This window comes from Hippocampus bargibanti, linkage group LG11 (assembly GCF_051943395.1).
Source record: "Hippocampus bargibanti isolate YZ-2025 linkage group LG11, ASM5194339v1, whole genome shotgun sequence".
NCBI classification, from domain to species: Eukaryota; Metazoa; Chordata; class Actinopteri; order Syngnathiformes; family Syngnathidae; genus Hippocampus; species Hippocampus bargibanti.
In genome coordinates, this window is record NC_142744.1 from 16,565,928 (window position 1) to 16,581,342 (window position 15,415).

Sequence of the window (15,415 nt, forward strand, 5' to 3'; positions counted from 1 at the left end):
CTTACGCTATATTGATTGATGTGTATGTCGTCCTAAAATTCAATATTCTGTGGGTCCTGCAATTTGAGTGACAATGACAAAAACCCTGGCACTGGTGTGGACACATTTTTGCACGTCTGGCAGAGAATGAGTTAATGTGATAAATGTACAGTGATCCCTTGCTACTTCGCAGTTCACTTATCGCGGCTTCAGTGCATCACGCATTTTTTTCAGGGGGAAAAAATATTTCATTTATGTATTTTTTTTTATTCATGGCATGCAAATGTGCAAACAAACAAAGTAAAAGAACAACAACACTGCAAACAATACTGCAAACAAAGCAGAATAAAATCAAACACACTGGTTTTGAACAGCTCATGAGCTGTTCTCTATTCTCAAAAAAAGAAAGAAAAAAAAGAAAGAGTGCCAACAACTACCGATAACAATGTTCTTCTCTCAGAGAAACAGCGCAGCGGAGTCAGGACGAATAGGCGCAGCAGCAAAATATTGTTTTACAACACCGTTCTTTGAACTATGAAAAAAGAGTTTTTTTTTTTGTTTTATTCTGCAGTATGTACAGTTTTGCATTGTGTAAAAAAAAGCTGACTGCATTGTACTTCGCGGATTTCACCTATCGCGGGCTATTTTCGGAACGTATCTCCCGCGATATACGAGGGTTCAATGAAATCCTTTTTTTTTGTCCTCCCAGGTATCATCTTATGGTGGTTTCCTCACCTACCAGGTCAAATCCTTTGGAATTCCCGGTGAAGGAATGATCCTGATTGACAGGACTCCTGATGTCCTCCTGACTGTATGTTAAGTTTATTCAACTATTTTACAAGACTATTGCTGACAAATATCGCCAACTATTTCCACTCTAGAGTAAGGACATGACGTTGGTTCATTTTACCCCTCAAGTCCAGTTGCCAGACCGACTATATCAAGGCAGAGTCCAACTCGTGGAGGTGAACAAAACAGCGCAATATTTTGTTTTTAAACCAAGATGTGGTTCAATGTTGTCCCAATACTTTTTTCTATCCGCTTTTTTTCTTCATCTGCCCATATTCTGTTTTCCACAGGGAAACTGGCGCCACGCTGGTACCAACAGGCCCGTGTCCCGAGAAGTGTTGATGATGGTCCTTGCGGGCTTGGTGCGTCTGAGGATTCGAGCTTTGTACTTTACGCAAAGCCAGCGACTTAGCCTGGGCCAGGTTGGCTTGGAAGAAGTCACCGATTTGGGCACCGGGGGTCCTGGAAACACTGTGGAGGTCTGCTCCTGCCCTTCTCAATTCGCCGGAGACTCTTGCGAGGTAAGGGAAATCTATCGACACAGAAAAAACAAGTTTTCTTTATTTCGTGAGGATGCAAAGAGAAAATAAAATGCTGATGGGTGGTATGTGTGTTCCTCAAGATTGCAGCTTTTTGTGTATCTTCATCTGTTGACGTAAATGTTGGAGAGCTGCCCAAGAAAATTCATCATGCTCAGAGAGTGGCAAAGTTAGATAATGGCTGAACTTCTTACTGTGCTTTTTTCCTTGAACTTTTTCGCATTATTATTTTTAGCTTTCTCAGTTCCACTGTGATGCATCGCAATGTCCTCGCTTCCAAACATCCGCCATTTTTCACTACTGAGAAAGAACGGGGAGGATCACCTTCTCAGGTGTTGAGTGAAATAGCGTCGTGTCATCTCAGAGGAGCAGGACTTCCTCCTCGTTGGTCTAAGGTTGTCCCGACACGCCTGCACGAAACATTGCACCCTTTTGCCCCCGGGGGCCAAAGTCATCAGCTGAGGAGACTTGGGCGGATTGTGCGGCTGGAAAATAACCGTGCGGGCCAAAACTACGTGGCCTCAGGCTAGGACGGGATGAAATGCACAATCACGCAGACATAATAGTAGCCATGCTAAACCCGGGATCATTGCCATGGCTACAACTCATAGAGACAGTACTGGCATTCCGTTGTGAGGGGAAGAAGAATGTTGGTGCACAAAGTCCTTATTTTTATTATACAGGTACGCTGTATATATATTTTTTGGACATACATTACATGCTGTCTGTGGGGTTCTGTGTTTGTTTCCTGTTTCTATCTATATGGGCAGCGCAGTAGATAGCGGTTAGCACGTCTGCTTTACAATGGAGAGGTTCAGGTTTAAAATTCAGGTTCCGCCCTTCCTTTGTCTCTGTGAACCCTGGCATGTGACCTGCCAAAGTCACATGACATGTCAATTCCAATTCACCCGCTAGCCTAATGCAGAGAAGCGGGACAGCAAAAGGGCAAATGGATGGAAATTGTACATGAAGCAACATTTTCATTTAGACAGTTCAGAGGAAGTTGAGTGTACAGGTGGGGAAAATATCAGCTGACCTCACTGTTATTCATCAACTAGAACTCAATACCCAACAATTCAAATGTGTGTATTGTACACGTGTTCAGCGGACACTCCCCAAAGTACAGACACTCCCCAAACTTTTTTTCTTTTTGTGCACTGTGATTCAGGTGTGACGCTACTGTCTGGAGGGTGTCTGATACAACTGTAACACACACACACACACACACACGCACACACACACACGCACACACACACACGCACACACACACACGTACACAACTGATTTGTCTGATTGAAATAAGATTACCGTATTTTCCAGGGTACTGTATAAGGTGCCCCCCCAATGAATGGTGTATTTTGAAAGGTTTTCCACAGATAAGGCACACCAGTATAAGTATAAGAGTGTAAGTTTTCCAAATATAATATTAAATATATAAAGGTTTTCCAAATATATTATACGAATACATAAAAGTTTTCCAAATATAATACATCAATATAGAAAATTTTACAAACATAATATATAAATAGATTCCAAATATAAGGCACAAGTTTTCCAAATATAAGACAGCATAAGGTGCAGTAGAGGCTGTGGTTACGTACTCCTTCTACAGGGGAAATGGAGTCGGTGGCTGCTGACAGTAATTGTGAGACCTGTTGTGGCTCAATATTACTTCACATATCTAAGGCATAACTGCGTATAAGATGCAGGATCATCTTTGGAAGAAAATGAAGGCTTTTGAGTGTGCCTTATACACGGGAAAATACGGTAGTAGTTCTGGATAAGAGGCCATTAATCAGGACGCAATGAATGCCATTCATACATGCTCAATTATATTTTACTCTAAAAATAATATTTTTGATCCAAGTCTGAACAAAGTACATTTTAAGAGTAAGTTATTGTGTGTAGTATTGAAAAAAAAATGAAGTGATATTTACCTGAAAAAGAGTTTTTTTTTTTGCACTCAGACATTTTTACCAGAAGAATTTGTGGGTGAATTTTACTCACGTTAAATTTTTGATCTGATTTCACCTATTAATCCGGACAGGTTTGCAGCAGGTGCTGGTGCCCGTCTTTGCTAAGTCTGGGCACATCCAGAATTGGTCGCTTTTCAATCGCATCGCACACATAGAGACAACAACAATTCACACTCACAATCACACCATCACTGAACTGATTCCACAGTGCCCGCACAAACCGATGCCACGCTGCCCGCATGCAATTCAAGGAAGTGTGTCACCGGCAATTTGCATACTCACAGTCAGAGCAGCATAATCACGCGACCGTGTCCCAACCTCAAATTTGGGGATGATTCTTCCACCCTCTAATTAATTCTTTGTTAAATAAAGTAATAAATAGTATGTACACAAAATTTACTCCAAAATCTGATTAACTCATTTACTGCCAGACATATGCAAAAATGTGTCCACTCCAGTGCCAGGGTTTTTGTCACTGTCACTCGAATTTCAGGACCCACAGAATGTTGAGTTTTTGGACTACATAAACATTCAATGCAGCGTAAGAAACCTTATACTCTCTTCTTTCATCAGAAAAAAATAGTTAATTCCTAAATATATGGGTCTGGAGTTATATGAGCTTGAAGAGAGGGTGGCTGTCCAAAATACAATGCAATATCTATGGTATATTGGTTTATGTAGCGCTTTAGCAACAGCTGATTAAATCGCTAACATGGAAAAAGGGGTAAGGCTTGTGGAAGGGAAGATCATTGTTAGAGGTCTGGCCAGCGCTTTATCGGCACACAAGCAAGAAAAAAACAAAACCCGAACAAATTCAGGAATTGTGCTCTACGTCATATTTTTATTCCCAAATACATTTGTGAATGGCAGTGAATGAGTTTAAAAAAGGTGAACCAAAAAAATTATCAAGTAAAGTATACAGTATATTTTTCTGTGTAAAATGTCCTCATGATTGACTCAAATTTTGCTGTGGTTAGACCAGGATCTAATATAATTTTGTCAAGTAAAATGTACTCTACAAAGTTTACAGTGTACAATACAGTGCGTGTGTGTGTGTGTGTGTGTGTGTGTGTGTGTGTGTGTGTGTGTGTGTGTGTGTGTGTGTGCGTGCGTGTGTGTGTGTGTGTGTGTGTGTGTGTGTGTGTGTGTGTGTGTGTGTGTGTGTGTGTGTGTGTGTGTGTGCGTGTGTGTGGTGTGTGCGTGCGTGTGTGCGCGTGTGCTGTGTTTGCGTGAGACGTGTGTGTCACTGCTCTACGCTATTAGTGTGTATGTAGCCCTGTTTGTGTATACGCGTAAAAGGAATGAGGGCACACGTTACCAAACTGCATGTGTGTGCTTGTGCGTCTCTGTACAGTCAGAGCACCTACTCAGTTGGAGATGGGGCGTGTTCCTATTGTCAGTCTGTGTCAGTGTGTGTGTTTAAGAGGACGAAGGAGGGGAAAGTGGAGCGTTATTTCACACGGACTAAACATCAGGAATGTCAGATAGCTCGATGGCCCGACACCGGCACGCCGGAGGGGTCCTGCTCAGGATTGTGCTGTGGGGATCTTTGATCGTGGTGTGCTGGGCAGGCAACAGGCCCAGTCGGGGAGGGGTGTCTCGACCCCGGCATGGCACATATGAGGGCAGATGGAGATTAAGACCTCAGGCGGACCAGTGGCTTGAGTATCCAAGGCTAAACGAACAGGGTATCGATGGGGGACAAGTGGTCCACTTTCCTTCTGTCAATGACGACTCAGCCAGGAATCAGGTTGAGGTAAATGCTGTCTCTTAAGGTGTGTTTGTTTATCTGGGAAAAGCACAAAGGCTGCGTTCTTGTTGGTTAATGTTTCAAGATCAGCGCGCTGCCAGGCGTCGCCCAACAAGAGGGTTTTTATGTTTCTGATGGAAATGCGCTACAATTTAAAAAAATATCGGCTCAGGTCAAAGTCTCAAGTTGGCTTCACTGCAATAAAATGTCCTTTTTGTCTTTTATTTTCTTCATTTTGTAGAAATGTGCCCCCGGGTTCTTTCGAGATGGCAGCGGGCCATACCTCGGCCGTTGTGTGCGCTGCAATTGTAACGGTCTGGCAGACGAGTGTGACGACTGGACCGGCAGGTGTTTGGTGAGCCACTCTCAAAGGACACACATGCTCATTGATGTTCATCTTCCAATCACAAGCGATTAAAAAAAAAAGATATTTCCACGCTACATGATCCGTTTTATTTTAAAGGATGCACCGTGAGCGAATAACTCGTACCCAAGCCTTCCAAATTCCTTAACCCCTCATACATTATTTACCCTTGGTAAACTAAAAAAAATCTCTGCTTTTAATATGACTTATATTTTGATTGTATTTGTTTTGTTACTGTTTCATTTAGTTAATAAAAAAAATAAGGATTAGTTATGGTCAATGCATTATTGTCATTGTTGTTTCATGAATCGTGTATAATTAGCTATGAGAATAATTGATGACAATACGTGTTGAATCAATTTGAGTGCACTGTAATTTGGTTTTCTTGTTTCCTTGGGGCACATTTCCAACTATAAATTCAAAGATTTTTCCTATTAAGTAGGTTACATTTCCAAAAAATAAATTCTCCCCCCCCCCCCCACACACACACACTCCTCGATATTATACCATTTACCTGATAAGGTAGAAGTTGAAGGTTTATGTTTTATTCAACATAAAGTAGTTGAAAAAAAAAATATTTATATATATTATATATATATATCATATTTTTTTATGGTGAAGCGCCATGTGATTTTTCCAAGAACTCCCACTACTCACCCAGAAAATGTCAATAAAAAAATCATTAATAAAAAACTTAATTGGCTTCAGTTTTATGGTTTTATGCAAATTGTTTTGTCATTTCAACATAATTCCACACATATGTTCTTATGCCTCTCTAATAAAAAATAAATAAATCACCGCAAATATTTCCTATGGTGTCTACTGCTCATTATTTTACCTGAAAGGAGGACGAGCCTACACACATTTAAACTTCCCAACCATCTCCATTATGTTATCATCATGCAAGACCGGGCCTGCGTTGCCGCGTGTGCGCCGCCCTAGCAGCGCAGCGCGGGTCAAATCAACATCAAACACATTCTCTGCAGTGACTTGGCGAAGAGAAGGGCGGGGAGCATTGTTTCTCTTAACACCCCCCCCCCCCCCCCCCCACGGCATGTGTGCATTCGCTCGTCAGGAAGAAAACATGTGATGGTCCAGTTGGGCTCGCAAAGTCCAATGTTGTCCTCTTTGTTTGTCGCAGAATTGTCAATACAACACAGCCGGAAACAGATGTGAATACTGCCGAGAAGGTTATTATGGTAACGCGGCTCAGAGAATGTGCCAGATGTGCCCCTGTCCTTTAAGTTCAGCATCAAACAAGTGAGTTAAGCAAAACGGACACACAAAAAACCCCCGAACAGGATTTTCTGTTGTTACATAACACACGTTGCATTTCTAGCTTTGCAGTTGCTTGCAGAGAGATCGACAGAGACTTCCAATGCATTTGTAGAACAGGATACATTGGAGACAAATGTGAAAAGTAAGTATAGGAGAGTAAGTATGAATTTTAGACCATCAGTATCAAACTCAAGACACGGGGGCTAGATCCGGCCCATGAGGACATTTTGTATGGCCCGTGAAAGAAAATCATCTGTATCAACTTTTTAAAATCTGTACCAAAAAGTCAAATTTTTATGTGTAAGAAATAACATTTAGATTTTTCAATAATTTTTTAACACATTTACACTTGCGTACTTATAATAATTGAACAAACTATTTTCATTGACTTGATTTATTTTAAAACTAGTAATCTATTCATTTATTGTGTACAATTAATTATTTTGTGGTTTCACTGTCATAACCACCCTCCGATGGAAGACATGAGTCCAAATTGGCCCGCGACTAAAATAAATTTGACTCCCCTATTCGAGACCCAGCAACAATATTTAAAAATCTGCAAAACCGTGGAAATTTCAAACATGTAATCGATTTCTGTTCTTATAGTGATTCCACTAAATCTGGGGTGTCAAAGTCATTTTTGGCAGCGGGCCACATGGTAGTTACAGTTTGCTCTGGAGGGCTGTTATGAATTTGGGGAAGCCATTCGAATGTTTAAACCCCTCCCGATATTACATACAGAGTGCTCAATAAGTTAATAAATAACTACTTTTAAAATCTGAAGTCAAGAATAATGACTGTTATTGTGGTGTACATACGACAATTTGAAATTTTGGTACAGACTTTAGCAAGCATCATGACACTTGACATGCTTGATTTGCTTTCGCGAGACGAATAAAATAATGTGGGGGGTCGGATTTGGCCCCCTGGCCTTGACTTTGACACCTGTGCACTAAATGAATGTATACTTCCTACAGGTGCGCTCCTGGTTTCTATGGTGATCCAATGGTTCCAGGGGGAAGCTGTCGCCCTTGTAATTGTATCGGAAATGGCGGCACTTGCGATCCCAGGACCGGAGGTTACCTCATCCATCTAATAATAGAATATAGCAATACATTTTTCACTGATATTAGACCTGAAGCACCGATAATAAGGATTTTAAGGGAAAGGCTACTGTGAATATTTATTGCTGTATATATTTTTTTTAATCTCTACAGTTTGCAAGAGCATGCTGGAGCCTGGAGACACAAACACAGACGACCGATGCGCGGGTGAATAAAAATTTCAGAGTGAGTTTCTGTCAAGCTTATTTTAAAAGTTCTTTTGAATTTTCAGAGTGTGATAACTGCGCTCAGACTTTACTACAAGACTTGGAAAAGTTGGAGTTCAAGTTGGTGTACATCAAACTGCAGCTCGACAACGCCTCCGCCAGTGCCTCCTCTCAGGACAGGCTCAGGAAGCTGGAGCAGGCCCTTTCGGACATCAAGGTAATTCGGGATGGAGGGGGAGGGAGTGGTCCTCGCTTTTCCATTAGAAACATTTTTCTTCAAGTTACAGATTCTGCTTGACAAGTTGAGACACATTTGATACATCCCAAATGCCTTATGTGTGGCCGCAAGTGCAATGTACACACCTGTCTTGATTTGATGTATATACTGTATGCAGCACACACTTGCGCGCCTTGACAGTCATGCTTGCATGCCGATACCGAATGATGGGATGGGTGTGCTTATGCAAACATTCCAGAGGGGATCACTGATTAGGAATCATGGTTCATTTTGTCCCACACTGTGCCTTCACTTGGTTTTGAGGTTTTAAAAATTGACGATGCATTTTGTTGATGGATTAAATTCTGGCTCTGGGCTTCGTGTGTGGAGTTTGCTGTCACGTTCCGAGTAAGACTGAAAGCAGCTGACTAGTCAGAACGTAGTGGAATGTTTGGGATCCCAAAGCAGGCGACAGAGACGGACAATCCTTGCAGGATGTTTATTAACAAACAAAAGAAATACTAAAACACGGCGAGTAAGCAAGGGGTGAACCGACCCACCTACTCCGCCTAAAAAGCAAATCGCACACGGGGGTGCAAAAGTACACAATCCCGGAAGACAATTTAAGCTTATGCGGCGCGGGGGGAAAACACCTCAGACTGGGTAAAGCCACGCACCGAAGATCGAGTCCAGGGTACGGTTGAGATGCCAGGTAAGTCAATCATCCGGCACTAGCGAGGTGACCGCGACCTGTATAAATGCCCCGTGTCCGTGATTAGAGAATTGACAGCAGGTGGTGGAGGCAGGAGAGGCGGCCCCGCCCCCAGCTGTCAATTCGCACCTGACATTTGCATGTTCCTCCCTGGGCCTGCTTGGGTTTTATACTGGTACTGGTACTTTGCTTTCCTTCCACAAATGAAATACATGCATGGCAGGTTAGTGGAAAATTGCTAATTGCCCCTAGGTGTGATTTGCTTTCAACCAGTTATGGATGTACTTCACATACTGCACGTAGACAGCTGACGTAGGCTCCAGCACTTCCATGACCCTTGTAAGGCTATAGCCGTTACAGGGTGGATGGATGGCTGGAGGGAGGGAGGGAGGGAGGGAGGGAGGGAGGGAGGGAGGGAGGGAGGGATGGATGGATGGATGGAGGGAGGGAGGGAGGGAGGGAGGGATGTTATTTATTTGGAGGAAAGGAGAGAATAGAAGTGGCAGTGAAATAAGCAAAACAATCGTAACGTCTCAGGGTGAGGCGGGGCATGGGTTGCATATTTGGTGTGGTGTAGCCATTTTTTTAAAAATAAATTATCATTATTTTTTTCCATTTATGGTGTTATTTTGGTACAATATTTAATTTGTTTAATAAGTACAAATTTATATTCTTTATTTATGTATTTATTTGTTTATTTATTCAGCTTCTGGTAAGCAAATACAGTATCTCTGTCAATGGCCAAAGTTCAAGACTCAAGCAGCTGGAAGACGACATGTTGACTCTTTCTGGTGATATTGCGTCTCTTCAAGACAAGGTCATAGACCAATCTTTTCATAAAATTTATTCATTTACTGCCACGTGTTAAAAACATTTAACATATTATTCACTTTAAGGCTGACAAGACAGCTGTGGATGCTGACAAAGCAGTTCTCGGAGTTGAAAAAACCAATAAGAGGGCTCAGGATTTGGACCAAGAGATTCAAAATATGCTCCTGAAAATCCAAGGTACAGCTTGTGAGAGATTCCTTCAACATGGACAATCATGCGTTTTCTTTGTGCTTCCAGTTCTGCTAAAGCAACTGCAGGATGCAGACTCCAGCGGGGGAACGCCGCTTGGCGAAAATGCCGCCAAAATGCTGGAGGATGCAGAGCGCATGGTGAAGGAGATGGAGAACAGAAACTTCACGCCACAGAAGACCGCTGCTGACAAGGAAAGGGACGAGGCCATGAAACGTAGGACACCACGTCACATGCACACTCTTAACACGAACATCCAAGGCTTCCTTCCACATTTGTATTAATCAATCAGTGAATAGCTCTCATCTTCCTGCATAATAAGATCCTGCATAATAAATTACATATGATCTGAAGAGAGATCTTAGTACTGTAAATAGGCACATTTTTGACATGAAAGGCACTTGTCACAAGTGTTTTGATGAATTAATTTCATAATATTCAAATGGTCTAAACTGCTCATTTTATCCAGTTTTGGACTACATCAAGAGCAACCTCACTAAGCAGTTGGGCCAGAACGAGAACTCTGTTGCCAAGTTAAAAGAGCAACTGAACAACTACGACGGCAAACTGAAGGAACTGGACAAGTCCCTGAAGGACGCCACCGACCTGGTGAAAAAAGCCAACGCCCAGAATGGACTCAATGCTCAAGCCGTACCTGAGCTGCTGGTAACTGAATGCAGTTGACCTGCGCTTACTCGTCACTCAAAGTCACACAATTGGGACACATTGCCAAGAGATGCTCTGTCTAATGTGCAGATGAGAAGGTTTCATTCAATCAAATACTTCATGCTTACCAATTTAATCTATTAGGGGTGGTGATTTATATTGAGATACTAGATAGGATGAAATGGTCCAGTATGGTCATAATAGTTTGGGGTGTTTCATTATCGTTGGTTTTTCTTTCTTTTTTTTTTTCAGCGATGGGAAGGCCAAAAACAAAGGGACAATCTGGCACATCGCATCCTTATTCTTTCATGAGACAATTTAGGAAGTACACTTGCACACATTTGTATTTACACCCAATTCATGTGTATTTATATACCCTAAGTCCAACAAAGCGATAACAACATTAATGTCGATCTGAAATCAGACAGCTCTCTTAGTGATACCTCATGTTTTCACCCTTTGACAATTTCCTCCATTTTACCCCCATCTAACCCCTTCACAGGATCGCATTAACAACTTAAAGATGGAGCGGAAGACCGTCAAAGACCAGGTGGCCCTGGCGGCAAATGAGCTGCAGAGAATTGAAGATTTAGTCAAAGGTCTTTCCAACAACAAAACGGTGCGTGAAAAAAAAGCCCGGCATGTGTGTTATAATTGCCACTGTGGCATGTTATTCTTGAGATGAGCAACACAGCCGTTACCAAATCTCCATCGACCATTGCGAGTTCCTTACCCCGAAACCAGATGTATGTTGTAGTAACAAAAGTGTCTTTTGAAATTCAGCATTATGCCAAAGGGCATCAAGAAATAACACGCGATTGGTATAATCACACCACAGGACAGTTTTTTCAATCAGCCTCCTAATTGAAATTGATGAGAGAAACTCTATGCTGATGTTCGATTTTTGCCAGAATTTGGGAATCTGTGCATGCATGAATGTAAAACTCCTTGAACCACGAGTACACCCTGAGGACTTAAAACACATGAATAATTTGGAAATATTATTGCTCACTCATGATAAACGACGCGATGCAAGCGAGATAGCTGTCAGGTCCCAACACGCGGACCCTGCAGATAAGGATCGCATCGTTGTTGCAGAAGTGAGATCATTGGAATGCTGGAAATAGCATTTGCCCGAATTGCTTTTGCTCTCGGCAGGCATATGAAAAGTTGGCCGCACAGCTGGATGGCGGCAAGACCGACTTGACCAAGAAGGTCAACGGGCTCTCCCGAGCGGCAAACAAGGAAGGCGTGGTGCAGGCCGCGGAGGACCATGCTAAGAATCTCAAGAAGTTATCCAAGGAACTGGAGGAGTAGGTTCATGACGATGTGCAACGAGTGCCTCTCAGGATTCTGTGTTACTCACTCACTATATATTTATTTTTTAATATATTTTAAAGTACACATTAACTAATTCACTGCCATTCACAAATGTATTCGCAAATTGAAAATATGGCATAAGGCGTCATTCCTGAATATGTTTGGGGTTAGTTTTTTTCTTGTTTTGGGTGCAGATAAAGCGCTGGCCATGGCCTCTGGGAATGTTTTCCCTTCCACAAGGGGGCAGCATTTCCCTTTTTTCCATGTGAGTGCTTTGTTCTAGCTTCAGGTGTTGTTAAAGCACTAAATAAACCAATATGTATGTATTCAGAATCAGAATCAGAATCATCTTTATTGCCAAGTATGTAGAACACACAAGGAATTTGTTTCCGGTAGAACACGCTGCACTAGTATCGTCGTCAATTGCAATGTGTTTTGGACAGCCACCCTCATTTCTAGCTCAAATAACTCCAGACCCATATAATTAAGTAATTAACTATTTCTTTCTGATGAAGGAAGAGACTCTAAACTTTCTTCTGATGCATTGAATGTTTATGTAGTCCGAAAACCCAATATTCTGTGGGTCCTGGAATTCGAGTGACAATGACAAAAAACCTGGCACTGGAGTGGACACATTTTTGCACATCGTCAGGCAGTGAATGAGTAAAATATGTTAAAAAAATAATCCTAGGCAAAGTTAATCATGCTTGGTTCAAATCTTACTGTAGTGGAGATTTGTGGTTACAGTGGGCAACAAGGCACTCAGAGTTTTTCTGTCTTTGCAGTGCTGTCAAGGCTGCGAGTGAACGCCCTGAAGTACGTAACGCCAATGATGCCATTGACGCCTACAAGAACATCACAGACGCCGTGAAAGCTGCCGAGGTGGCCGCTAATCAAGCAAAAGATGCCGCAGAAAAAGCCTTGAACGTAAGTCGTAGAATAAACCCTCGAATGTGTTTTTTCCATTTTCAACTGGTGACCATTTTTTTAATTTAAATTTTCATTATGACTTGTAATGGTCAGTTCAAAGACACGAAATGGAAATACAAGCCACAGGACATAATGATAAATAACTTTGGTCAAGGATGTTTGGAAATATTGTTTAGCTTGTTAGCCGCAGTTAAAACTCAAATTTGACACTCTGACCTATTTTTCATTTTAAAATTCAATTATGAATAATCAATACTTTTATAAATATGTTATTAAATACAAAAATCTATACCTTGTTCTTTTTTTAATTGCAAAATGAATATCGGGAAAATGAATGAAATTACAATCTAATAGTAAATACACGGTATGTAATACGTAACATGTATGTTTGTATTTAGAATGTAAAAAAACAAAAGCTGGCTGAGAGGGCAAAAGACCTGAATGAAAATGGTGCGGAACTGGTGCAGAACGCAGAAGAAGCAGAAAGTATGCTGGAGGGTAAGGATCAGATTTTTTTCTCTTTCCCTCAATAACACAAACTCACTCACTTCTCCTTTGTTTTAGATTAGATTAGATTAGATGAGTCTTTATTTGTCTCACAGCGGATACATTTACATTTCACAGCAGCCAAATGATAAAAGTAAGAGAAAGAGAAAGGAAGAAGTAGAAAACAAAATACAGGAGCTGCTACCACTCTCGCGGCGCCATCTTGAAAGCAAAAACAAAAAAACAAAATAACAAATAACGTGCCACAAGACAAAAGACACAGTTTTCAATCTTGTTGCATGAAGCAGTTCCACATGACAGAGGAGAGGATCAAAGCCTCCTTTTCATTATCGTCAAAGTCAAGTTAAAGTCAAAGTCAGCTTTATTGTCAAATATGCTAATATTCATGACATACAGCACAGATGAAATTACTGTCCTCTCGGACCCAGCGTGCAAGGCACTTATAATGTGGCTAAAAAAGACAGACAATTGACAACGCACAATATATGTAGATTGTGAATGTAAAGTGAGGTAATGTTGTGTGTCAAGTGACGTAGTGTAGTAATGCAAAAACAAAAACGGTTGAGGTTGCCTTTCTTGATAAAACAGATGAAACAGTTTTGCACATTTACAGTATACATCTCAGTCTGTTGACATTTTTATTTTACTATGCTTAGGATATCTTGTTTTCCTATCCTTTCACCGCCCCCCCCCCCACCCCATCCCCTTTCAAATTGCTGTTGTAGACTGGAAAATTTCCCCATTGGATTGGATTGGATTGGATTTGATTGGATTTGCCTTTATTAGTCTCGCAGTGGAGAAATTTACATTTCACAGCAGCAAAGTTATGAAAGAAATGAAAGTAGAAAAGCAAAATACAGGAGCTGCTGGAAAGGCAGCCACTCTCGCGGTGCCGTCTTGAAGTCAAAAGAACAAAAAAAAAACCTAAATAACAAATTGGGGGACGAATAAAGGTTTTCTGATTCTGATAGTACAGCGTGTAGCGTGTACTCAGAGTTCGTTGAGTGTGGCAGTTGGAAGGGGCAGGGGAGGCAGGGCTGGGAGGGAGTCTCCTGACACCAGGCAGTCTCCTGACTGAAACTGTCCTTGAGCCTGCTGGTCTTGGCTCTGAGACTCCGCAGTCTCTTACCCGATGGCAGCAGGTTGAAGAGGCTGTGGGAGTGGTGGGTGGGATCGCCAGCGATCCTGATGGCTCTTCTCCTTGTTCTTTCTTTCCCAGACGCTGCCAACGAAATTCCTGACATCAAGAGGCGCCTGACAAATGCAGAGAGGAAAAAGAATGACCTTGAGGCTGACCTTCAGGATGCGCAAAGGCAGCTGAACGACATTAAAAGAGGTAGTGTGCGACGTCCGTTGAGCTCAGCCGTTGTGATGTCGAAGTCTGCAGGAACCACCATTGTTTCGCTCCCTTTCCTCGCCGTCAGATGACATTGCAAATATGATCGACGACGCCAAAAGGAAGGCCGCTTCCGCTAATGTCTCAGCCAGCGACACCATGGACAAGCTGAACGCCATCAGGAAAGAAATGGAACGGATTAACATCACCCCCGGGGATTCCAACCTCGGTGGCTTATTGGATGATGTGGACCAAACAGGTAAAACGCACTAATACGATAGTCTTTGACATATTTGTACAAACCACATTTTTTCCTCCCACTGTTTTTAGTGAAAAAGTTGTTAAAAACCATCCCGACTTTGAGCGACAAGATCTCCGAAGTGGAGACGTTAACTTCAAAGTTTACACCGCTGAAAAACATCACGGACAATGTCAAGCACCTCAAGGAGCTCATCAACCAAGCGCGCGATGCAGCCAACAGGGTGAGGTTACTCTCTTTGTAAACTATGCACAGTGGTGGGCCTATGTGGTGGCGATACATCAGCTGACTGGCACAAAACAACCATTCACAGTCATGATTTCATTCAATAAAATGCACACATGTAATAGTCTTGTAAATTTCTCCACTGCGAGACTAATAAAGGCCAATCCAATCCAATCCAACACCTTCATAATACAATGGAAACAAACCAACATAAAATGCAGCCTTCAAAAATATTGTTATGTATTATATTGTATTGTATAAATATTGTATTGTTGCAT

General features: G+C 41.8%; 1 protein-coding gene across 1 annotated transcript in view; it reads left to right on the forward strand.

The window, feature by feature from the left end:
• The window catches only part of LOC148891801 (laminin subunit alpha-3-like), a 120,180-nt gene that overhangs the window by 88,033 nt on the left and 16,732 nt on the right, over positions 1–15,415 (forward strand). Inside the window, exons 35-54 of the mRNA XM_089008182.1 lie at positions 689–790; positions 861–944; positions 1,059–1,289; positions 5,275–5,388; positions 6,539–6,657; positions 6,737–6,817; positions 7,653–7,753; positions 7,893–7,946; positions 8,011–8,162; positions 9,581–9,691; positions 9,771–9,882; positions 9,943–10,110; positions 10,364–10,560; positions 11,063–11,179; positions 11,719–11,873; positions 12,666–12,807; positions 13,209–13,308; positions 14,537–14,653; positions 14,742–14,912; positions 14,984–15,135. Of these exons, the coding sequence (XP_088864308.1) occupies positions 689–790; positions 861–944; positions 1,059–1,289; positions 5,275–5,388; positions 6,539–6,657; positions 6,737–6,817; positions 7,653–7,753; positions 7,893–7,946; positions 8,011–8,162; positions 9,581–9,691; positions 9,771–9,882; positions 9,943–10,110; positions 10,364–10,560; positions 11,063–11,179; positions 11,719–11,873; positions 12,666–12,807; positions 13,209–13,308; positions 14,537–14,653; positions 14,742–14,912; positions 14,984–15,135 (2,580 nt within the window). The remainder of the gene's footprint in view (positions 1–688; positions 791–860; positions 945–1,058; positions 1,290–5,274; positions 5,389–6,538; positions 6,658–6,736; positions 6,818–7,652; positions 7,754–7,892; positions 7,947–8,010; positions 8,163–9,580; positions 9,692–9,770; positions 9,883–9,942; positions 10,111–10,363; positions 10,561–11,062; positions 11,180–11,718; positions 11,874–12,665; positions 12,808–13,208; positions 13,309–14,536; positions 14,654–14,741; positions 14,913–14,983; positions 15,136–15,415) is intronic.